This window comes from Notolepis coatsorum, assembly GCF_963971535.1.
Source record: "Notolepis coatsorum genome assembly, chromosome: 2".
Classification (NCBI taxonomy): Eukaryota; Metazoa; Chordata; class Actinopteri; order Aulopiformes; family Paralepididae; genus Notolepis; species Notolepis coatsorum.
This window is the reverse complement of record NC_140166.1, coordinates 3,450,697-3,476,401: the sequence shown is the minus strand read 5'-3', so window position 1 is coordinate 3,476,401 and position 25,705 is coordinate 3,450,697. Positions and strand designations below refer to the sequence as shown.

General features: G+C 44.2%; 1 protein-coding gene across 1 annotated transcript in view; it reads left to right on the top strand.

Annotated features, from left to right (window-relative positions):
* Window positions 1-4,714: 4,714 nt before the first annotated feature.
* Window positions 4,715-25,705, top strand: part of LOC311248903 (aminopeptidase NAALADL1-like) — a gene marked incomplete at both ends in the record, with an annotated part of 65,625 nt that continues 44,634 nt past the window's right edge. Inside the window, 7 exon segments of the mRNA XM_084338132.1 lie at window positions 4,715-4,911; window positions 6,660-6,832; window positions 8,205-8,326; window positions 23,048-23,167; window positions 23,711-23,903; window positions 24,021-24,114; window positions 25,142-25,249. Coding sequence (XP_084194258.1) covers window positions 4,715-4,911; window positions 6,660-6,832; window positions 8,205-8,326; window positions 23,048-23,167; window positions 23,711-23,903; window positions 24,021-24,114; window positions 25,142-25,249 — 1,007 coding nt within the window.

The window sequence follows — 25,705 nt, the reverse complement described above, 5'->3', positions numbered from 1 at the left end:
TACAAAAAAGTCTTTTACTTTGTTTTCTGAACGTATCTCCCAGGCCTATGACCTATGTTTTCCCCTTGTACAGGCATCTCCCAAGCCTCATCATAAACTGATCAAACCATGGATAACCCCAGCTATTATCAAATCCCTAAATACTAAACGTAGATTGTATAAAAAATATCTTCTCAATCCCACTCCATTTTATCTTGCTCAATTTAGGAACTATAGAAATAAATTAAACCACATTATCAGAGGATCTAAAAAGCATTACTACAATATGGAATTATCTAAAAACAAAAATAACATGACTCTCTTATGGAGAACAATTAACTCTATCCTCAACAAAAAAAATAAACGTAATCAGTTGCCTAATGAATTTAAGGTTGATGGGGATATTATCACTGACCCGCAATTAATTGCCAATAACTTTAATAACTTTTTCTCAGAAGTTGGTCCAACACTGGCTGCAAAGATTCCATTTAGTAACCATAGTCCCCTTCAGTTTATGAATCCTCCAATCAATGACAGTTTTAATTTCTTGCCGGTTACAGAGGATGAGGTTCGGGAGATCTTGATCAACCTGGGGGACTCTTCTCCGGGTTATGATGGTATTGGAGGCAGATTACTGATATCCATTCAAGAATCCATTGTGAAGCCATTATGTCATATTTTTAATACATCACTGGAGAAGGGAATCGTCCCACTGGAACTTAAAATAGCTAAGATCATCCCTATTTATAAAGATGATGACCCAGCCGTCTTCAACCATTACAGACCTATATCCATCCTTCCTACCTTGTCAAAAATACTTGAAAAGCTTGTCTAGAAAAGATTAATTGAACATCTTAATAAGCACAATATTATTTACACTCACCAGTACGGGTTCAGAAAGAAACATGCAACATATATGGCAATAACACATCTAATTAATGAAATATACAAAGCTAAAGACAGAAAGGAAAACACTATAGGTATTTTTTTAGACTTATCAAAGGCATTTGATACAGTCAATCACAATATCCTCCTGCAGAAGCTCTCACATCTTGGAATAAAAAACAATGCACTGCAATGGTTCACCAGTTACCTTAAAGATAGACATCAGTCTGTATCCTATAATGGGATAAATTCTCCTTTTCTTCCTTTACTTTGCGGTCTGCCCCAAGGTTCAATTATTGGGCCTTTGTTATTTTTGTTATATATCAATGACCTCCCTAACGTCTCAGACAGGCTGTCGAAAATGTTATTTGCAGATGACACGAGTGTATTCTATTCACATAAAGATCCTGATACCATCATTAGGGTCATAAATGAAGAACTTAACAAACTATCAATTTGGTTTAAATGCAACAAATTATCACTAAACATTAAAAAAACGAATTTCATTTTTTTTGTCTCAAATCTGTGATTTTTAACTCCTCATCTAAAGTAGTGATCAATGACATCCCCATAGCTAGGGTGTGTTCTACACGATTCCTTGGTGTTCTGCTTGATGAATCCCTATCATGGAAACCTCATATCACAGCCATAACTACAAAAATGGCCAAGAGTATTGGTATTCTTGGAAAAACACGTCACTTGCTGAGCACCGAGGTTGCCACAATGTTATATTACTCTATGGTTTACCCATATATCAATTACTGTAATTTAGTTTGGGGTAGTACTCATCAGACCAAACTTGAGCCCATATACCGTCTGCAGAAACGAGCTCTAAAAATAATCAACAAAGTCATTCTTCTCAGCCTCTATTCCATAAGTTAGGTATACTCAGTGTTTATCAAGTGAATAATCTTCAGACTGGTTTATTTGTGCATAGTTCTTTAAACAGAGCCCTTCCCCCTTTTTTTCATGACATGTTTGCCCACAATCACCAAATTCATAATTACCCCACACGTAGTTCCTGTTTGCTTAGACCACCCTTTTCCCGCACTTCCCAATCTCAGTTTTGTTTGCTCTACCGAGGGTCAAAGTTGTGGAACTCTTTGCCTCCACATATTTTGGAATTTTCTTTTCTGAAATTCAAAAGAGCACTGAAATCTCATCTCCTAGATCACCAATACTTCCCATATGGACTTCCTTTACAAACTGTTGTCTGATGGCTTGTTGTATTTTGTTATTGCATTTTCGTTTTATTATATATATTCTTCCTGTCATTAATTGTTTTCTCTAGCAGAAATCGTATGGCATGGGTGCCTGCTTCGGTGTCTATGTAGGCCTGCTTGTGTGTGTTTGTTTGTTTGGGGGGGGGGGGGGGGGGGGGGGGGGATTTTATATTTTATCTTGATATAATGTAATTTTGCTTCCTGGTGAATGCCACATGCAAGCCCCTTGAGGGTTTTTAGGCAATTCCCCTACACATCCCTTGTGGATTATATTGTATTATATATGTAATTGTTTTTATATGTGTAAATAAACAAACAAACAAACAAACAAACAAGTAGCGTGTATATTTATTAGGAAAAGGGAGAATACGGTAACCAGGTTCTCAGACAGTCCAGGGAGTTGGTGCACATACAGGTAGTCAGACAAGCAGGGGATTGTGACTGGGGCCAGGTTGTCAGGCAGTCCAGGGAGTAGGCAAGTAGCAGGGTAGTCAGACAAGCGGGGGGGGTTGTAGCCAGAGGTGGGTTCTCAGACGGTCAAGGAGGTTCACATGGAGAAGAGTAGTGACTGACTAAATAAGAAACTACGATCTGCTAGCCTCATGACATCTGAGCCAGGTCTAAATAGGTTGAGCAATCAGCCGGTAGATGTCAATCAGCTGCTCCTCCGGTCTTCACACACCTGCACAAGACAGAGACGCCTGGAGACTTGGAGGTGCATGACAAGTTCTCTCGCAAAACTGCATAGTGCACCTTGGAATGTTTGTAAAACTGATTTAAGTAGAGTGTCTCCACTGTTAGCCTACTACTGTGCCTATGCACAGGGACAGTTGTAACACGAGTCAGGGATGGTTGTGACGTGTTGACTCAACCAGTGAACATCTCATAATGAACCATTCATTATAGTTACAAAGAATCAAATCATTAGATGTTCTGATTGTTCATCCCTGCCTACCTGCTGCCCACAGCTGATGACAATGCATGGATAGCTATAGAAAGGGGTACTAATCCATTGTTGCAGTTTTAAAGCATTGATATTTGACTGATCACAAGGAAATTCAAAGAGGTTAATGTAAATAACATACAGTCAATGGAAGTCTGTTGAAACAACCCTGTCTACTAAGGGTAAGTTGAAAGGCCTTTGATGCCTTGATATCCTGTAGTCAACATATAGACAACATAAGCTGATCGTTTGTCGAAGATTTTTCGATTTCCTATACTGTGAAGACTTGGCTGACGGTCGACTGACATTATTGAGAAATGCTGTAGACTTGGCAGTTGAGATGCACCTTATGGTCTATTGGCAATGGAGGGCTGTATTAACTAAATGTAGGAATATATTTATTTGACAGTTAAGCCTATAGAAGTAGCACAGCAGATGGTAGCTTTGCAAGCCAGAAAAATCCTCCCAGTTGGAAATGGTCAAGGAAACCTCATCACCATTGACCATATTGGGGGGGGGGGGGGGGGGGGCGACCATGGCTCAGGAGGTAGAGCGGTCATCTGCTAATCGGAAAGTGAATGAATGAAAACTTTATTTAACAGATTGCAGAATGGGTACAATACAGTACGGTTCAATACAGACAATTGTTAAGGGGATGCAGACCAGAGAAAGACGTTTGTCTTGTTTACATCAGGGTCCCCCATTTTCAATTCATAGGTTCCCAGTTCGATTCCCACTGCTCCTCCGGGCAGTGTGTCGAAGTGTCCTTGAGCAAGACACTTAACCCATAATTGCTCCCGATGAGCAGGTTGGCACCTTGCATGGTTGCCGCCTTCTGTGTGTGAATGTGTGAGTGAATGGGTGAATGTGAGGAACAAAATTGTAAAGCGCTTTATATTTATATTCACACAACAGCCATTTTGCTCTTATGTCATGCCCAGTTTGGGATTCCTTTCCACCTCGCCATGTGAATATGGTCAATTGCAGTGAAGTAGAAGCTATTCTCGAAGGATTTCCCTGCACTGAGATTATGACTCTGAGACTTGAGTAACTGATGGCTAATCAAGGATTTGTTAACATATACAGTAGTTCCTCTTTAGTTCCTTCTTAATCATTATTCAGCATTCATTTCTTTTTTCTTTTATCCATCCTAACCTTGTGAGCCCAATCAAGTGTTTGAAATGGTGACTGATCCATGTGTGAATTCAAATTGCAGTCTGTGCACACATGCTCTCTCTCTCTCTCTCTCTCTCTCTCTCTCTCTCTCTCTCTCTCTCTCTCTCTCTCTCTCTCTCTCTCTCTCTCTCTCTCTCTCTCTCTCTCTCTCTCTCTCTCTCTTTCTTATGTACACACACACATGCACATGCATGCACACACAAACACGCCAAGGGATAAAGTTCATCCCATCTGAAAAACATTAATCAATCAACTTTATAGTGACACTGCCTGCTTCCTATTGGGGATGACTTTTAAAGGCATGCCAATGGTGCACCCATCATTAGGAGCGTCAAACCAGACACAGACACAATTCTCAGCAGAATTCTCAGAAGAACACAAGAATCATAACAGCCAGTGAGGGAACTTCCTGACCACGTGATAGTTTAGTGACGAAGCTCAGGTGCAGAGAGGGGCAAGTACAGACGAGGTGATTAAGACCCAAGGACCACAGTTCCACAGAAGCAGGATGTTAAAGAAAGACTTACTAGGAGTCCTGTGCGGCGTGGCGGTGCTGACTGCCGGCATCCTTCTGGGGCTGTACGGCATTCAGAGTGGCAGCTGGGCACCGGACTGGGTGAAGAGCGTGGTGCAGGACGTGGATGAGAGCCTCATCAAGAGGTTCCTGGCGGAGGTTGACAACATGCAGATCCAGGAGAACCTCAGGTACAATAATAATAATAATAATAATAATAATAATAATAATAATAATAATAATAATAATAATAATAATAATAATAATAATAATAATAATAATAATAATAATAATAATAATAATAATAATAATACATTTGATTTAGAGAGAGAAGCGCCTTTCTCAGACTCAAGGACACTTTACATAAAAAGAGAGAAGCTATATAAAAGATAAGATAAGAATATGAATATATATATATAGTAACAACTGGAAAATTAAACTAAATTAAAAATGAAAAGGAAGCAAGGTGCAGTCCATTTGCAAGAAACAGTAACACCAAAATAAACAAAAACAACAGGATCAGTAGCTTAAAAAAAGGTACAGTGGTGACAAGTTGTGCCTGACGGACTGTGAACTGTGCTCAAGATGGTTAATAGGCCTCCTAAGAGTTCTCCTGCATTCATTCCTTCACTCGTTCAACTATGTAATAAACTGGAGACGTACATAGGTCACATACTTTGTAACTGTTGAGTTGAATTCCAATGTCATACATTATTATTATTATGGCGGTGTACTTCAGTAGAAAATAGTTCCTCCATAAAACTGCTCACAACAAGGTCTGTGGATTATCTTGAGTAACCGGGTCATGATTTCTGGAAAGAGACATTGATTTTAAGTTTTTCAAGTGCCACAAACCAAGCTCTATTGTATTGGAGTGACAAATATCTCCAAAACTAGGCAAACCACACCAAAAGTATCTGGATGGATAGATAACTCTGGGTAAGGGGGAAAATGTGTTTGTTTTAATTTTGGGTGAACTGCCCCTTTAACTTATTATGGAAAATGGGTTTTGCCTAGTCTTTGTATGGATTTGGCGGTCTGAGTTGAAGATTTAATAAAACTACTACTAGTGTGAAAAATCCCGATGTAATATACTGGGTGATATGTCACCACCCTTTCCATTGACTCATTGCACAAGCGCTATGTTCAGTTCCTGTGCGTCACGGTGGTGTAGTGGTTAACACTGTCGCCTCACAGCTAGAAGGTCCTGGATTCGATTCCCGTCTGGGGACCAGGTTGCCGCGTTGCCAGGTACCCAGGTGGGGTATCTCCCGGGCCTTTCTGTGTGGAGTTTGCATGTTCTCCCCCCGTGCTCGCAAGGGTTTCCCCTCCAGATAAGATAAACCCAATAGAAAAACATGCAGAACAGATTGACGAAGACGGACAGGAGCACTTGGATTGGTCCCCGGGCACGGCCCATGCTGCAGCCCGTGTCTGCTCCCGGCTGCCCTTGGGGGGAAGGACGACGGGATGGGAAAAGTACAGAGAGACATTTCATCTGTGACTCAGTGGCAGTGCATGTGTATGTGTGTTTTCCTGTGGGTCACCCATCTCGCATGTGTGTTTGTTAATCTGCATGACAAAGACTTCTTCTTCTGTAGTGTTAAGAATGGTCTCCCTCTCCCCTTCACCTGCTTGCGTTATACTGTATATTCATTCATTGTGTTCTGGTGTGCGTCATTGACCCAAAACCACATTCCTTGAACACCTCAGGTACATTACTAATGGGAATAAAACATTGGAATGGAAATAAGCCTCATTTGTCTAATTCGAAATCAGGCCAATTTGGATACAACTAGCAAGTGGTCATAATCAGGCGTACCATATCCTTCACAACTAGTTTACTGTAGTTGTATGAAACTGTCGAAACAGATGCATCATTTAACAAGAAGAGGGCCCCTCTGAATGACTTGGGTGTAATTTGCACAATGCTCCACAGAGAGCTGACTAAAGTGCCCCACATGGCCACCACAGCCGGAGACGAGAGGACGGTCCGGTACATGCTGAGCAGATGGCAGGACCCAGACACTGGCCTGGACGAGGCCTGGAGAGAGGAGTACATGGTCTACCTCTCCTTCCCTGACCCCAAAAACCCGAACAGGGTCACAGTGGGTGAGTCAGTAGGGCTGTGGGAGAGTCAGTAGGCTGTAGGAGAATCAGTAGGCTGTAGGAGAATCAGTAGGCTGTGGGTGAATCAGTAGGCTGTAGGAGAATCAGTAGGCTGTGGGTGAATCAGTAGGCTGTGGGTGAATCAGTAGGCTGTAGGTGAATCAGTAGGATGTAGGTGAATCAGTAGGCTGTGGGTGAATCAGTAGGCTGTAGGAGAATCAGTAGGCTGTGGGTGAATCAGTAGGCTGTAGGTGAATCAGTAGGATGTAGGAGAATCAGTAGGCTGTGGGTGAATCAGTAGGCTGTAGGTGAATCAGTAGGCTGTGGGTGAATCAGTAGGCTGTGGGTGAATCAGTAGGCTGTGGGTGAATCAGTAGGCTGTAGGAGAATCAGTAGGCTGTGGGTGAATCAGTAGGCTGTGGGTGAATCAGTAGGCTGTGGGTGAATCAGTAGGCTGTGGGTGAATCAGTAGGCTGTGGGTGAATCAGTAGGCTGTGGGTGAATCAGTAGGCTGTGGGTGAATCAGTAGGCTGTAGGAGAATCAGTAGGCTGTAGGTGAATCAGTAGGCTGTGGGTGAATCAGTAGGCTGTAGGAGAATCAGTAGGCTGTGGGTGAATCAGTAGGCTGTAGGAGAATCAGTAGGCTGTAGGTGAATCAGTAGGCTGTAGGAGAATCAGTAGGCTGTAGGAGAATCAGTAGGCTGTGGGTGAATCAGTAGGATGTAGGAGAATCAGTAGGCTGTGGGTGAATCAGTAGGCTGTGGGTGAATCAGTAGGCTGTGGGTGAATCAGTAGGCTGTAGGTGAATCAGTAGGCTGTGGGTGAATCAGTAGGCTGTGGGTGAATCAGTAGGCTGTGGGTGAATCAGTAGGCTGTGGGTGAATCAGTAGGCTGTAGGAGAATCAGTAGGATGTAGGAGAATCAGTAGGCTGTGGGTGAATCAGTAGGCTGTAGGAGAATCAGTAGGCTGTGGGTGAATCAGTAGGCTGTAGGTGAATCAGTAGGCTGTGGGTGAATCAGTAGGCTGTGGGTGAATCTGAAGGTTAGATGTATGTAGATACAGAACTCCTTTTGACAATAATATTGAATACCTATTCTATATCCTGAAGAAATGCAACATGTGTGTAGGATATCGGCTGACTTCAGGGTGATGACACATGGAGAAGGCTGCTACTGTAGCCTGGGCCTTGCACTGCAACGTGTGTGTGACCCCCACGTAATGGATCATTAATATGTAAAGGAGTTTTATAATCCCCACGTGGGATGGGGCCAAATAGGGGCATGACACAAACATAAGTGATTCATTCAGTCATTCATTCATTCATTATGATGACATTCTAGATCAAATCACAATGCGCCATGTTTTTATTCCCAGTGAACCCATCCAACACTGTGCTGTACACGGCCAGAGAGAAGGAGAAGCCTTATGGCCCAGACCAGGAGGACCCTGAGGTGGTTCAGCCATACGCTGCTTACGCCCCTAACGGACACCCACAGGTAACATCCCATAATTAACAGAAACATCCTCTGATCCAACACTGTTGGGCCAGGGGATACAATCCCAGAATCTAAACACTTCAATTAACTTTAAGTACAATAAATGCACACGTTGTCTTGGTGGCAACGGTGGAAACACGCCAACATTTGGGGAAATTCGTTTATCGTCTTCTCCAGAGAGAGACAAGAAGATAGATACCAGTTTCCTCTCTGTGCGTTCAGTAGTTGTTAGCCTAGCTTAGCACAATGAATGGAAGCGGACAGTGCCGGTTAGCCGGGAGAGGTGTTAGTTGGACAATGCCTAGGCTAACCGGCACTGTCCGCTTCCATTCATTGTGTTAAAAATGTTGGCATGTTCCTTTAACAACTTACAGAGTTTCACAACACAGAGTCACATAACATCTCTTGCAACAGCATAGGCCAGGCAGTCGTGACTTGTGACCTTTGTGGCCAATTGAATATCCTTTCTCAGCTTCTCAGGCCATACTTGCAGTAGTAAAAACTGTGTGTTTCCACATTTGGTGGGCATGGACAGCTGGGGAAATAACGGGTAGCATTCTCCTAACAGAACCGTAGTATGGTACAGGGTAGCGTTCTCCTAACAGAACCGTAGTATGGTACAGTACAGGGTAGCATTCTCCTAACAGAACCGTAGTATGGTACAGGGTAGCGTTCTCCTAACAGAACCGTAGTATGGTACAGTACAGGGTAGCGTTCTCCGGACCTAACGGAACCGTAGTATGGTACAGGGTAGCGTTCTCCTAACAGAACCGTAGTATGGTACAGGGTAGCATTCTCCGGACCTAACAGAACCGTAGTATGGCACAGGGTAGCGTTCTCCTAACAGAACCGTAGTATGGTACAGGGTACCATACACACTTTTTTTTTTTTTTTTATTGTTTTATATTTTTAATCAAGTACTCTAAAGCAACATTTTTCCACTTTAAGATTTCAAGCTGTTTTGTGCTGGGCTCCGCCCATAAGCGCTTTGAGTGACAGTCACCCACAGTCTGCGACTGGCAGACAGAGAGAGATAGAAAGATTGAGGGAGATACTAATTAATTTCGCCGCTGGGGGGCATAATCCCATGGGACAATGCATTGGTAACTTGTTTCAAATGACAATATATACCCCTGTGAATATTATTGCACGGATCGGAATATGGGAGTGCGCGTGGGAGCGTGCGCAACAATATTTTGACAGTGATATGCGAGTGCTCCCGACTGCGGGGGAGAAGCTCCATCCCTGCGCGCACACACATTTACACACACTCCCGCGCGGTCGGGAGGTTGTGTGTGTCCCTCTCTCTCTCTCTCCCTCTCTATCTCTCTCTCTCCCTCTCGCTCGTTCTCTGCTGTGTGTTGGCACTTGGCACCCTCTGTTTGAGGAAGTAATTCCATTCGCTCTGTTGTTGAGCGAATTGTTGATTGTGGGCAGTGCCAGCCTTGCACATAATTTACTGCTCACTTATACTTCCTTACATATCTTACTGTGTGGAAGTATGGGGGTCTGTTAACAGAATTCGGCTATAGGGCGACAATAATGTGGTCAAGAGGCATGGTTTCTATCTTGAGCCTTAACTGGCGTGGTTTCTTTTATTCACATGAAAAGCAGTAGTTCTACAGGTCTTCTCTCACTGAGAGACATGGGGGGAGAGAAAGAAGTGGGAGGAGACAGAGCTACTTATACTCGCCACATGGTAGTACTCCTGAGTGTCTCCGCCTAGGGCGCCCTCTAGTGGAAGCAGTTATATATGCAGGTAAACAGTTACTAGTGGAAACAGTTATATTTTGCAGATAAACAGTTACTAGTGTAAACAGCCATATAGGCAGTTAGACAGTTACTAACAATCCTACACAGAATCTCTGCCTTCAACAGGGTCGACGTTTAAAAATACAGTAAATCCAATAGTCTTACTGCAAAAGCGGGCCATTCGGAACCTTTTCAAGGCTGGTTACTCTGAACACACAAATCCATTGTTTATAAAGTCTCATATTATGAAGTTTTATGATTTGGTTTATTATAAAACTATGCAAATAATGTACAGAGCTAAAGCAAAGTTACTCCCAGACGGGGTGCAAAGGTTTTTTTCAATACATGAAAGAAAATATGATTTGAGAGATATTTGTAAATTTACTGTTCAAAAAGCTAAGAAATGGATTAAAAGGAGGTGTATTTCTATTATTGGGGTTAACTTGTGGAACAATGCTGATATACAGTTAAGAATGAGTAATTCGCTTTTGGTTTTTAAGAAAATGGTTTGTAAAGCTATTTTTGAAAACTACAAGGGTGAATAATACTGTTTTTTTTGCTATTTTCCTTTAGAATACTGTTTTTGGAGTCTTCATTTTTGTAAATTTTGTTAAGAATATAGGACAGGCATATATAAGCATTATGCTTCAGTCTGTACCTTTTCAGTCACTGTAAAATCAAATATTGTTAAATGATGGTGTATATTGTATTGTGTGAGATGATGACTGAATAAACTACTACTACTACTACTACTACTACTACTACTACTACTACTACTACTACTACTACTACTACTACTACTACTACTACTACTACTACTACTACTACTACTACTACTACTACTACTACAACAACAACAACCAGTGCCTTATTCACGTCAGCAAAACAGTCAAATCAGAATGGCTTAGTTGAGTGAGGGAAGATCTCGTGAACTCGAGACTAGACTGATGAGTCAAAATGATAATAGACACAGACCACATTGATAAGAACCACCAGGGTAAAAAATCGCGCTGAGCCGTGGATGCACACTGAAATACTGACCGCTATGAAAGCCAGAGACAAAAAATTCTCTGAATTTCATAAAAGTCAGTCAAAGCTTACCAAAAGCACGAGCAGTGAACTCCAAGCCCACGTGACTGAACTCAAACTAGAAAGAAACAGACTAAGAAATGACGTAAACTCCATGATAAAAACTGCAAAAAAAAAATTCATCAATGACAAAACTGAGGAAAACAAAAATAAACCACGTGAACTTTGGAAATTACTCAATAATCAACTAGGCTGCAGTAAAAAACTTAAAACCAGGTTCTCAAACATAAACATAAAGACGGACAACACGCTCATCACAGACAAACTGGATGTAGCCAATTACTTAAACACTTTCTTCACAAACATAGCCACAACACTGGTAAACAAACTACCTTCCCACTCAGGGCAGTATGGGGTAGAACACATAGCAGCATACTACAAGAACCTAGGCGTCCACAAAGACGATTTCAAACTGGAAATGGTAACTACAGATGAGGTACTCAATAAACTGAGCGCCCTCCAACCGAACAAGGCCACTGGCCATGACAACATCCCCTCCAAATTCCTTAGAGACTCAGCAGCCGCCATCACCCCAGTCATCACACACATAATAAACCTCTCCATAAAACAGGGACACGTCCCCAAGGACTTCAAAATAGCGAGAGTAACACCCCTGCACAAAAAGGGCAGCAAATTAGACCCAGGCAACTACTGCCCTGTTTCTATCCTTACATCCATCTCGAAAGTCATGGAAAAAATAGTATACGAACAGGTCGAAAAGTACCTTACGGATAAAAATCTAATCTACGAATTCCAATCTGGCTTCAGAACATCCCACTCCACTGACACATGCCTTCTCTATTTGTACGACCACATCAAGCAAGAGGTGGACGCGGGCAAATACTGCGGCATGGTCATGCTAGACCTACAAAAGGCCTTCAACACTGTCAATCACACCATTCTGATTGACAAGCTAAAAGCAATTGGTTTTGATCAGTTTATCAGTGAGCTGGATACAATCCTACCTGGAGGGGAGAGAACAGATGGTGGAGGTAAACGGTACCCTACCCCCCCCCCCCTCACAGTGAACTGTGGTGTTCCACAAGGAAGCATACTAGGACCCTGTACTGTACTGTACCCATTCTGCAATCTGTTAATAAACTTTTCAATCAATCAATATAATCCCCCATTGCTAGGAAACAATGCTAAACACTGGAAATGGCCATTTATAAGACACGGGACCTTTAAATAATACATCCACATAGCTTTTAGAAAGGTGCAAAATAAAAGTATTACTTTTCCCCCACAAAATGATTGATTAATGAATGTATTGTTTAAAAAAAACTTTGAGTCTAAAATGAATGTTGTTGTTCACATGTTGCGTGCATGTGTCCTGTGGAATAATGACCCCCTCCCCCCTCAAACAATCTCCCAGTCATGTTCCAACCCCCCTCCCATTACCCTCCCCCATTCACCCACCTTTTGCCTCTCACCTGATACCACCCCCCCCCCTTTCCAACTCCCCCCCCCCCCCCCCTCCTGGGCCCCCCATCCACAGTAAATTTCGCAGAGTAAATTTTACTCAAACTGAGTCAAATCTTACTCAGTTTGAGTAAAAATGTGAAATTTACTGTGCACCAATCCAATATCTGGGTCATCCTTTCCACAATCCCTTTCTCCACTATAAAGACATACAGATCCAGCACTGAAAAATCAAACCTCTGCTGCTCCTCTGCTGCTCCTCCACCACTCCACGGGCCAAACTGATTTTGTGACTCCTATTGTTCTTGACCGGGCCAGATTTCACACCTCCACTGCCTCCCACAGTGTATCAGGCTGGCGAGACTTTTTCATCTTAAATTTGTATTCGTCCCAAATGTCCCAGCTCCATCCGATTTCTTAGCTTTTTTCACTGTTTACTTATCATGCATTGCAACACTAATATATGGTCAGTACCCCAAGTCAGACTGCCCATATAAAAATTATCTTGGTGGTCTGAGGGCAGTAGCCCCCGACCCCCTCCCTAGGGGAGCCCTTAAGTTAAGTACCCTCCCTTTGTTCACTTTGGGAGCCAGCCACCAGCCCCCGAAATATAACACCTGAGTGCTAGTTCTAAAGTGGCAGAGGAGCAGCAGAAGGGATCTGAATTTTCAGTGCTGCATCTGTACGTCTTACTGGATTCTGGCGGGGACTGAGGACGATAACTGACTACAAAGTCAGCGCCCCCTCAATGGGGAGCGACGACGCCTCCCTCGCATACCAGCTCAACACCTTCTACGCGCGGTTTGGTGCAAACAGTGGCGCCGCTAGCTCAACGGCTAGTGACGTCACTGGCGTGCCGGCTGTTGTGGAGGGGGGGGGGGGGGCATCCGCGGGGGGGCGGGGACGCTCTCTCATTGTCGGTACACAGTGTGAGAAGAGCATTTATGCAGGTGAACACCAGAAAAGCTGCTGGCCCAGATGGAATAATAGGACGCATACTTAAGTCCTGTGCTAACCAGCTAGCCCCTGTGTTCACCACCATATTTAATCGATCCCTGGCGGAGTCAGTGGTCCCTGCCTGCTTCAAGATGTCTACCATTATCCCGGTACCAAAGAAACCCTCCCCAACAGGTCTCAATGACTACAGACCGGTGGCACTCACCTCTGTGGCCATGAAATGTTTTGAGAGGCTGGTCAAGGATCACATTTGTGCCTCCCTCCCCAGTGATATGGAACCTATGCAATTTGCATACAGGCCAAACAGGTCCACTGATGATGCGGTCTCCCAAGTACTGCACAGCACCCTCTCTCACCTAGACCACCAGAAGGGGGGCTATGTGAGACTGTTGTTCATTGACTACAGCTCAGCGTTCAACACCATAGTCCCCACCAGACTGGTGGACAAGCTGATCGAGCTGGGTCTGAGCTCCGCTCTGAGCGCCTGGATACTGGACTTTCTGAGCGAAAGGCCCCAGGCGGTCAGGGTGGGGGGCCAGGGTATTGCACTACCAACCCTGCAGGTCCTATACAACAAGAGGTGCAAATCCAGAGCCTGCAGGATAATGAAAGACCCTCACCACCCCAACAACAGCCTGTTCATGCTGCTGCGGTCAGGCAAACGCCTGCGAACACCAGTAACTAGGACAGAGAGACTTCGGCTCAGCTTCTTCCCCCAGGCCATCAGAGCCTTGAACACTGAACTCTCCATGCACAAGCACACATGAGCACACACACAACACACACACTGTACACGCTCACACACTAGCAGCCACTTTAACATGAGCACACACACACTCATGCTGCACAAGCTCACACGTATGGTCACTTTACAGAAGGAAAGGTCACTTTAAGAATAGTATAGTATAGCTTGAGATTGTAAAATATAGCATTGTATAGCAGTGTACATAAAGACCCAGTGCCTCATCCGTAGCTAACAGTGTATTGCACTACCACAGGACCTAGCATGTCCTACTTAGAACTTAGCCAGGTCCTCCCCTTTTCAAGATGGCAGCAAGGGAATTGTCTCTGCTCAGTGTTTGTTGATATTTTGTCAGTTTTATGTGTTTTTAGCAATTTTTTTGATATTTTACACTCCTTTTAAGAACAAGTATTTTATCCTCCACCCTGCCATTCCTTCAACCCCGAATAAGGATTATTTATTGTGGATTGGTGGACCATCCAGCCCTGCAACAGCTAGCTACCAGCTGCTAGCTGTTGCAGCTAGCTACCAGCAGATAGCCCCAGTCCTGCAGGAGCTAGCTACCAGCAGCTACCCTCCAACCCTGTAGCAGCTAGCTACCAACAACTACCTACCAGCCCTGCATCAGCTAGCTACTAGCAGCTACCCACCAGCCCTGCAGCAGCTAGCTACCAACAGCTATCTACCATCACTGGTCTGTTCAAACTCTGGTGAGGCCTGCACTACCATACTCCTGGTGTGGCCTACACTGCACCCTGGATCCTGTTCAACTGCTACCAGCAGCTACCCACCAGCCCTGCAGCAGCTAGCTACCAGCAGCTACCTACCATCACCATCTGCCCTGCTTTGTGGGCTAAGGCCTACTAGCCTTCCAACTAGCCTCCACCAGCCCTATAGCAGCTGCTTGGATTACCTGCCTTCTGTCCTGTTTGCTGACATACCTTCTGTGAGCTGAGGCCTACTCCATCTGCCCTACAAGCTGTAGCCTCCATCTGCCCTGCTTTGTGGGCTGAGGCCTACTAGCCTCCTTGCTGGCCTCTACCAGCCCTGCAGCAGCTAGCCTCCACCAGCCCTGCAGCAGCTAGCCTCCACCAGCCCTACAGCAGCTAGCCTCCACCAGCCCTGCAGCAGCTGGCCTCCACCAGCCCTGCAGCAGCTAGCCTGCAGCAGCTAGGCTCCACCAGCCCTGCAGCAGCTGGCCTCCACCAGTCCTGCAGCAGCTAGCCTCCACCAGCCCTGCAGCAGCTAGCCTCCACCAGCCCTACAGCAGCTAGCCTCCACCAGCCCTGCAGCAGCTGGCCTCCACCAGCCCTGCAGCAACTAGCCTGCAGCAGCTAGGCTCCACCAGCCCTGCAGCAGCTGGCCTCCACCAGTCCTGCAGCAGCTAGCCTCCACCAGCCCTGCAGCAGCTAGCCTCCACCAGCCCTACAGCAGCTAGCCTCCACCAGCCCTGCAGCAGCTAGCCTCCACCAGCCCTACAGCAGATAGCCTCCACCAGCCCTGCAGCAGCTGGCCTCCACCAGTCCTGCAGCAGCTAGCCTTCACCAGTCCTGCAGCAGCTAGCCTCCACCAGCCCTACAGCAGCTAGCCTCCACCAGCCCTGCAGCAGCTAGGCTCCACCAGCCCTGCAGCAGCTTCCTCTAGCCCTGAAGCAGCTAGCCTCCACCAGCCCTGCAGCATACAGACTACATGGCACATACTGCATACGTGGCACCTAGCTAAGCTTAAGCTAACTAGCACCAAGATGTTTCCTACCATTTCTACAGGGGATTATCAAAAACTGCTTCAGAAGATTGCAGTGTTGGAAACGGATATATTCAGATTAAAAGTGAATGTGGAGATTAATCAACAATAAGGGGCGAACAACACCACTATACAGCATACTCAAAGCTCCATCTGGGCTCCAAAGAAACACGAGAGCTGTGTACTGGATAAGCCACCTGCCTGGAATCTTCTTGGTGCAAAGCCAAAGGAGATGAAAGAAAGAACAGGCAGAACTCTGAGCCCTGACATTACCAATACGACTGGCTGGCCTGCACTACCATTCCGACTCAGCACTTCTTCCACCCCCCTACAGTGGTCAACTGCCAAAGGTAAAAATACAGACAAATCCCCCCAAATACCGTGTGTGCAGCTGGCTAACAGATACACCCCACTGCTAGATGACAGAGACAGCGTCTCACCGAGCTGGTTAACAGTGCAGCTTCTAGAAGACCCCAGAAGTCTCTCCAACAACTCACCCAGAATGGTAAGAACCATCTCAGAAAGGCAGATGACTGTGCCTGAATTGCCTGAGTTTCTGATTGTGGGTGACGCAGCTGTAAATGATGTAAAGTGCATAGGAAAGAGGAAGGCAAAAGTACTATGTTTTCCCAAAGACACAGTCTCTGATATGAATGACAGAATTTTGGATCTTGTCGCTGCACACCCAACAGTGAAAACCCTGATCTTGCACATCGGTACATGTGACACAGAAGATAAAAAGTCAGAAATCCTAAAACAGCATTTCACTGCTTTATTTAGCACACTCAGCTCCCTGAACATTGATGTGTGCATCAGTGGTCCAATGCCACCTATGAGAGGTGGAGATGAGCGTTTCAGCAGACTTTCTGCACTGAGCAAATGGCTTTCAACCACATGTATCAATGAATCTATGGATTTTATTGACAATTTCAATCGCAGACACCTTTTTGCAGATGGAATCCACCTGAACAAGCAAGGTGCAAAACTGTTCTACTCCAATGTGTTCTACACGCTTGGTGTGCCTCCGCACAAGGTCGGAACACAAGTTTCCCAAACAACAGACAAACAACTCCTATCTGCCGAGGTCGCGCCCGCCCCCCCCCCCCCCCCCCCCCCCCCCCTCTGAGGCTGGTGGAGAGGATATCAAAACTACCCAACTCTCAGCTGGCAACACTGATAGCGAGGCAGCTAGTGATGGAATCATAACAACTGAAGAACACAACAATCTCCGGGAGGAGATTGCGACAGAGAGGTCCATCATTGACAATGGGGAGGAGGACAGTGAGGATGAAGCCCCACCATTCTCTCCATCCTTCTCCCCGTCCCCTATACGTCTCCTCGAATTCACCAACGACATGAATGACTTGATAAGCGCCGGAATTAAACTCACCCCCCTTATCAAACGCAAAGCCCCGCAGCCACCAACCCTGCCCCAGAAAGCGATATGCCCCCCACCCTTCCCTCCTCCACAGCACTGTCGAAATCACACTCTGGTGGCCTAACAGCTGACAAGCCCAGCTCCAAATGGTTTAGAAAATACATTTGATTACTGATATCAACAGGGTCCTATGTGCCTAGCAACAAACATGTATGGACCCCCTGCGCCGGGAGATCAAAGGGAGGGTGTCTGTATCGTCAGGCCCACAGGCTCCCCTTTGAACACGCCTGTCATCAGTGATTCTCCGTCTGTCACCAATATCCTAGAACCGCTTTGCAAATCCAAGGGCCTTCATTTTCTACACATAAATACTCGAAGTCTTCTCCCCAAGCTTCATGAACTCCGGATTATCTCCAGTCAGAGTAAAGTATCTATAATCTGCTGCAGTGAAACCTGGCTGGATGACTCAATAACAGACTCTGAACTTGAAATAGAAAATGTTATTGTTGTTAGGAAAGATAGGAACCGCAAAGGCGGTGGTGTCTGTGTTTATGTTAAGGCAGATTTGGTTTTTAATGTAAGAACGGACCTAAATAATGAGTTGATTGAGGCGGTGTGGTTGGATATTACTCTTCCTAGGAGTAAGCCTATTTTATTGGGAGCGTGTTATCGTCCACCCAACCAAAACCATTTTTATGAGCTACTAGAAGAGGTATGTTCAAACGGTGAAGGTTTTGCTAAGGCAGAAGTTATTATTCTAGGAGATCTGAACACGGACATTATCAAGAAAGACACTGCAATCTTTAAAGCCTTTGTTAATTTCTGCAGAATGTTTGATCTTCTTCAGATAATAAGAGATCCCACGAGAGTCACAACCACAACCCAAACTATTATAGACCTTATTCTGGTGTCCGACAGGAGTAGGATTATCAACAGTGGCGTGGTTGATTATAGCCTCAGTGACCACTCTATGATTTTCGCCACCAGAAAGATCCAGAAAAATGTTTTTAATTGCCATAACTCAGTCAAAATTAGATAGCTAAAAAAGTATAGTAAAGACTCATCGAGAATATGACCAAAGTAGATTGGTCTAATGTTCTGAATTGTGTTGATGTTGACAAGGCATGGGTCAACTTCAAATCAGCTTTTTTTTTTAAATAGTAGATAGTTTGGCCCCATTTAAGATAGTTAGAATCAAACAACGTACAGAGCCATGGGTAACTGATGAGATTTTAAAGTTGATTAAGTTAAGGAATTAAAGTTTTATTCATTTTAAGAAAACTAGGGATGAGACAACTTTTAATGAGTTTAAAAAAAAATAGAAATGAAGTGAATAGGACAATAAAACTTGCTAAGAAATCCTTTATGTGTGAAAAGCTAGTAGAACATAAAAATGATTCACGCAAGCTGTGGAAATCCCTGAAAGAGTTGGGTTACAGCAAAAAAAATTAACAAAACCCAGCAGCTTTAGCCTGGATATAAAAGGTTCTACCATATCTGATAAGGTGGAAGTGGCAGAATGCTTAAATGACTATTTTACTTCTGTGGCAAGCAACCTGGTTAAGGAGCTCCCTTGCCACTCTGGCACATATGGTGCATCACATGTTCAGAGTTTGTATCATCAACTAGGGCTTCAAGCCAACTCCTTTCATTTTAGCAGGGTAACGGAGAGTACTGTTCTCAAGAGGCTAAATGAATTAAAAGACAACAAAGCCACAGGTCTCGATAATATACCGGCCAGGTTCTTAAGGGATGCAGCTGAGTGTATTTCACCCGTGGTAACTCATATCATTAATCTCTCCATAGAACAGGGCAAGGTACCTTCTGATTTTAAAAGTGCTAGAGTCATCCCCCTCCATAAGAAGGGAAAAACATCTGAAAAGGGTAACTACAGACCAATTTCAGTTTTAAGTGTTCTATCCAAGGTCATGGAAAAGATTATTCACGAGCATATTAATGCATTTTTAACGGGTCACAATATTTTATTTGAACTTCAGTCAGGTTTTAGACGATCCCACTCTACGGAAACATGCCTCCTCTATTTAACGGGCCGCATCAGAAAAGAGGTCGACACAGGCCAAATCAAATCAAATAAAATTTATTTATAGGGCCCGACAACACACGTTAATGTCCCCATGGGCCGTACAGGTCTTCTTTAAACAAGTCAAGAAGAAAACATAACAATAAGTCAAGAACAGAACAAGAACACCATAAGGTCCAAACATTTTTAGATGAATGCAAATAAATGAAAGAATGCAAGCACTCCCAGACATACCCCACGCGAAGGTAAGGAAAAACTCACTAAAACCTAACAATAGGGAAAAAAGCTCCACAGGCAGTGTGGAGGAGAGAAACCTTAGAAGGGCCATTCAAGGGGGGATCTCCCTTCTTAGATGTTGGTGATAGTAGTGTTGCAGACGGACAGTTGGTAAGCATGCACTCATGTGTGTGGTGAAACACAGATGAGTGCATGCAATAGCAACTGTACATTTTGAAAAATTAAAGATAGAGCTAATAGCGATAGCAACTGAACATTTTGAAAGATTAAAGATAGAGTTGATAGCGGATCTATTTGAGGCACAGGGGCGGCGCAAAGAGGGTCACGTCCTCCCCGTCTTAGTCACGGGACATTCAACACTCCGGTCGTTGCTCAGGGACAGCCGGAGACAGGGAGATAGGGGGTGGCGCAGAGAGGGTCGCGAACTCCCAGGACAGCAAGTCATAGGGAGACAGGGAGACGGGACAGGCGTTAGACAGCTCATGAGATTGTAGTAGGCGGACATAGCAATAGATACAAGTGGTAGGCATATATGTGAATGGAGTAGATATATGAAGTAAGCGTATTATGTGAATAGAATAGAAGTACTTAACCCAGCAATGAAACCGTGTTGACTGTTAATCTGTTAACAGTCTGTTAATACTGTTAATCAGTTGACAGGACCACGGACAGACGGCGGTGAATAACTGATCCAAGGCCTCGGAGGTGCATGTAGAGCAGTCACTACAATCTTGGCCAAGACCCCGAGGCATCCATCACCTTAGTCAGCGCCAGGAGACGGGCACTCGGAGAGAAGGGGGAGGGGGGGGGGGGGGGGGGGGGGGGGGAGAGGGGGGGGGGGAAGAGTTAGAGAGTTCCCATGTTTCCACTTTTGTGGAATGGTCTTGCTCGACCTCCAAAAGGCTTTTGATACGGTCGACCATGGCATCCTGCTAATGAAATTAAAGGCCATAGGCTTCAGCAGGTTGTCAATTGAATGGGTAAACTCCTACCTTTCGGGAAGGACCCAAATGGTCGATATAAATGGTACCTTTTCCTCCCCCAAGAATGTTAGCTGTGGGGTGCCTCAAGGGAGTGTGCTAGGGCCACTATTTTTTTTATTATATATTAATGGCATGAAATCTGCCTGTATGTCTGACCTGTTTTTATACGCCGATGATTCCGCCATTCTTGTGTCTCACAAAGACCTAGGAGAGGTAGAGAAGACCTTAAGTAAGGAGCTTCAGAGTGTGGGAACATGGCTGGCCGACAATAGGCTGTCTCTCCACCTTGGTAAAACTGAGGCCATACTTTTTGGATCCAAAATAAAGCTGCGAAGGTCCCCAGGGCTGAAGATCCAGGCAGGAGAGTCGGTCATTGCTGGTAATGATTCAGTAATATATTTAGGATGCACCTTGGACGAATGTCTCACAGAGAGGATATGGCCTTGAAAGCCCTGGCTAGGATAAGTCAAAGGACCAAATTCCTAGCACGTAAGTCGGATATGTTGGATAGAAAAACACATAGGATGTTGTCAGGTGCCCTGATACAGAGTCATTTTGACTACGCTGCCTCCTTCTGGTACAGTAGTGCACCCCAGAAAATTAAAAATGTATTTCAGACAGCCCAAAACAAATTAATTAGAGTAGTGTTAAAGCTTCCTACCCGCACTCACCTGCATGTAGCCATATTTAATCAACTTAATTGGCTCCCAGTGGAAAAATGGGTTATTCAAATCAAGTTGGGCCTTACCCATAAAATAATGTATAATAGGGTCCCCTCATATCTCTCAAATTATTTTATGTGCTTTAGGGACACCCACTCCTATGCAACGAGGGGCAGTTTAACTGTGCATTTTGGAGACTAGTCATGGTGGAGACTAGTCATCTTGTCCATTGTCCATTATGTGGACCACAATGGAAATAAACCGTAAGGTTTTATTGTGTTTTAATCCTCGACGATTTTAGATTATATGTGATGGCTGTACATGTGTGTACCGGTATTGTATGTAATTTTGATTGTCAAATAAATTCAATCAATCAATCAATCAATCAATCTACCATGCTCTGTAAATAACTCATGTACAGATACCGATATGCCCTACTTTGTTACTTGTTATTGCACAATGTCGTTCTATTGGATTCTTATTATATATTACTATTGTAATTATGCACATCGTTGCGGGCAAGACCCCCCCACATTTCATTGTATACTTGTATGCCGTGACAAATAAAACTCTTGTATCTTGTATTCTAGGAGCTCTCTGGGGACACATCAGGCCAATGTTTCCATTGAGTCATCCGCTCTGTTGATCTACTTGTACCTGTTTGGGTATAATAAACCTGTGTTTAACCAAGTCTATATCTGACTAAGTACATTCATTGATCCGGTTATATTCCTCCACAATCCCCTCCCTATTCCCCATGTCCCCAAGTGGAATGCACCTGATTGGATAAAAGACATGCTGGTGCTCTAGTGCGACATCTAGTGGCTGAATGTGGTCTATAGCACCTTTAAGCTAGGCTAACGATTGTCTAGTTTTGACATCAGATTGAGAACATATTTGATTTTTGAACATTCCTGATATTTAAGCAGTTTGTTGCTATTGCACATGTCAGTTTCGCTAATGGCATGAATGACATGCATTGAGTTTTCAGCGAGGACATCCCCTCCTTCACGGCTGAGTGCCCTATTTGCAGAGTGGTGACATTAAAGGGCAAGTTCAAAATTGTTTACCTCTAGCCCTTTTTCCTAACCAATGGTCATTTGGTAGAGTCCTTTCTCAGCACAATCCATGCTGTTCTTCATACCCACAGCTCCAGCTATTGTTAGCCAAGAAACTAATGCAAAGTCAATGGGGCCACACTCCAGTCTCTACAAGCCCTGAAAACAATTCTGAAACTGACTTTTGGTGCACTCTGTGGAGTAGGTTTCAGCGTTTATTTCAGGGCTTGTACAGGCTAGACAATTCACTTTGCATTAGTTTCATAGCTAATTCCACTATGAATTGAAAATGGGGGACCCTGATGTAAACAAGACAAACGTATTTCTCTGGTCTGCATCCCCTTAACAATTGTGTGTATTGAGCCGTACTGTATTGTACCCATTCTGCAATCTGTTAAATAAAGTTTTCATTCATTCATTCATTAAATTAGCCAGTGCTGCAAGTATCATATGAAGATCAGCATGGATTGCGCTGAGAAAGGATTCTATCGATTGACAACATCATTGGTAAGTAGGAACAAGGGGTCTCAAATTCTGATTTTACCCTGAAGACCTTTTCAGTGGAATTCCGTAGCTAGGGGAACAGCTTGGACACACAGGAAATAAACGGGGGCCAATTCATAATGTTCATGTTAAAATTGTGTATAATGATTTTAGGGCAAACTGGTGTACGCCAACCAGGGTACACCCAATGATTATCAGTCGTTGAGCCAGGAAATGGACCTAAACGGAACCATTGCTATCACCAGATACGGAGGAGTGGGAAGAGTTGACAAAGTGAGTTCACATTGCATTAGCAATTGATGGGGGACTGTATTAAAGGTAGAATCTGTAATGCCGTATACAAAATGTTACAGCTAACACTAGACAATGTTTGATTAACACTAGCTAGCGTTAGCTGTAACATTTGGTAGCTGACACAGACATTCTAATGTTTAGTAGGGAATGTAAGGCATCAAACATGGGGGCAGCCATTTGGTAAAACAAGTGTTAAATATCTCGACATTCAGCCATCGCTGATATAGAGTGTGTGGTCAGTAACATGGGTCTCCCAGTCCCTCCGCTCTGCAGTAAGAGTTGAGGGACTGGGAGACCCGTGTTACTGACCACACACTCTATATCAGTGATGGCTGTCGGAATGTAGACCTGTTATTTCAACATGTAGACGGCTTATTTTAACAAAAGAAAAAGACCACGTACAGCATCTTTAACACAGTCCCCCATTAGCATTTCCTCATTACACATTACATGATCCTAGCACCATGTTTGACTCATCAAGCCGCTTTCTAAATATGGCATGACATGTTTTGTCTCCACCAGGCCATCAACGCAGCACCCTATGGTGTTATTGGTGTGCTTGTGTACAGCGACCCACTGGACATCAATGACGGACTCATGTCTGACGTCAATGAGACGTACCCTCACTCCTGGTACATGCCTCCCTCTGGGGTGGAGAGAGGCTCCTTTATCTCTAGTTATGGAGACATGCTAACACCCTACCTGGCTGCCAAAGGTAGGCTTAATCAACAGTTCTACTTTGAAACACTATGCATAAATATCACTTCAGATTATATTATCTCATGTTCCACCTGAATACAAATAAATCTAATTGCTACCAATTTTTTTACAGAGGGAACCTATAGAATTCCAGTCGAAAACATCACAGGGATCTCGCCCATTCCAATTCAGCCAATTGGATTTGAGGATGCCTATGCATTGATCTGGTTGGTGGCAACATAATCTTGCTTCATTAAAGCTGCAGTAGACAACTTTGCAGAAATGAGCAAGAGTAAGTTTACCCGCCCAGGCCTAACAAAAATAATAGTTGGTTTCAGGTTGGTTGTCAGTTTGGCCATGGGTAGGTAGGGAATTTTTTTTTTTTTTTATTCTTTCCCACGGCGACTATGGATAGGGAAGTTCTTTATTTAATTAACCCTTTCACTGCCACACGACAGAAGGTTAGCCCTTTACTATCACACAACCGACGGCGATGCTCCATCATTAGCATCATTAGCTCCGCATCCGCGGAGCTAATGATGCTAATGATGGAGCATCGCCGTCGGTTGTGTGATAGTAAAGGGCTAACCTTCTGTATTGTCACAGTGAAAGGGTTAACCGGCTGTCGTGTGGCAGTGAAAGGGTTAAAATGTTCACAACAACATGGATGCATGTACTCTGCCAGCATGTTTAATATCCATAATACTAAATGTTTGACTAAGATTTCTATGAAACTTTATTCTAAAAAAAGAAAAAAAAAAAAAAATTAATATATAATTTTTTTTTTAAACTCATAAAATATATTGGGTCGCACCTAAATCGGCAGGGTCGGTCGGCAACCTGAAACCAACCATTATTTTTGTTAGGCCCCAACATAAATAGAGCAAGGGCTTTTCAAGCCCTTTTCAAGCCCTTTTCAAGCCCAAAGGTTCCCCACAGACTCCCAGACTCACCAGCAGCTTCAAGCTGAAAATAATGACACAAATATTTCACAGACTCTGATCGGCAGGTGGTTTTGCACATTTTATGTACTTTCTGATTAGAATGCGATGATTGTGGTCTTAGTTTTCCAAAGGGACGCCACTCGGCGAGCCTCTTGTCAAGTGGTGTTCCCAGGGTTGCATCGGGGAAAAACGAAGACCACCATCACGTTCCTAAACACAACTTAATTTTAAGTTGCCTAGTGCAGCTTTAATGACAAAAAATTGCTATTGATTCCAAAATAATTGCATGGTTATTGATTGGTCACCACAGTGCACTGGGCGGCGAGGAGGCGGGGCCACGTGAGTGGCAGGGAGGATTCAACTGCACCTACAACTACGGGGGACCAGGATTCCTACCTACGTCTACTTTTAACAACAGGTATTTACCTCTCTCCACATTCCACCACCTGATTATAGCAAATCTCCAAGGTCAACACCCCCTTATTCTAAGTCTTTCAATATATCAATAGTGCATTTATATGATGTATATAAATACATTATTCTGCCGATAATAACTGGGTGAAATTAAGAAATTCTATTACCTTTACAGTTACTCAGCTCAAAGGAAATTGATTTGCCCCAGAGGTAGTGTGAGAATGGGCAGAGCCCAGTCGCTGAACACAGGAGAAGAGAGAATGGAGCGTTTCAGGATATTTAATAGTATTCCCCAAGCAGACAAGAGTTACATCCAGAAATGTACAACAGACAGGAATTGGGAATGTTCTTGGGGCAATGAGAGCAGGTGCACTCCAGTGCTACTGCGGACGGAAGACACAGGTCCATGTCGAGAGAGTGAGCAGGAACTCCTTGGTATAGCTCCAGGGGTCCAGACAGG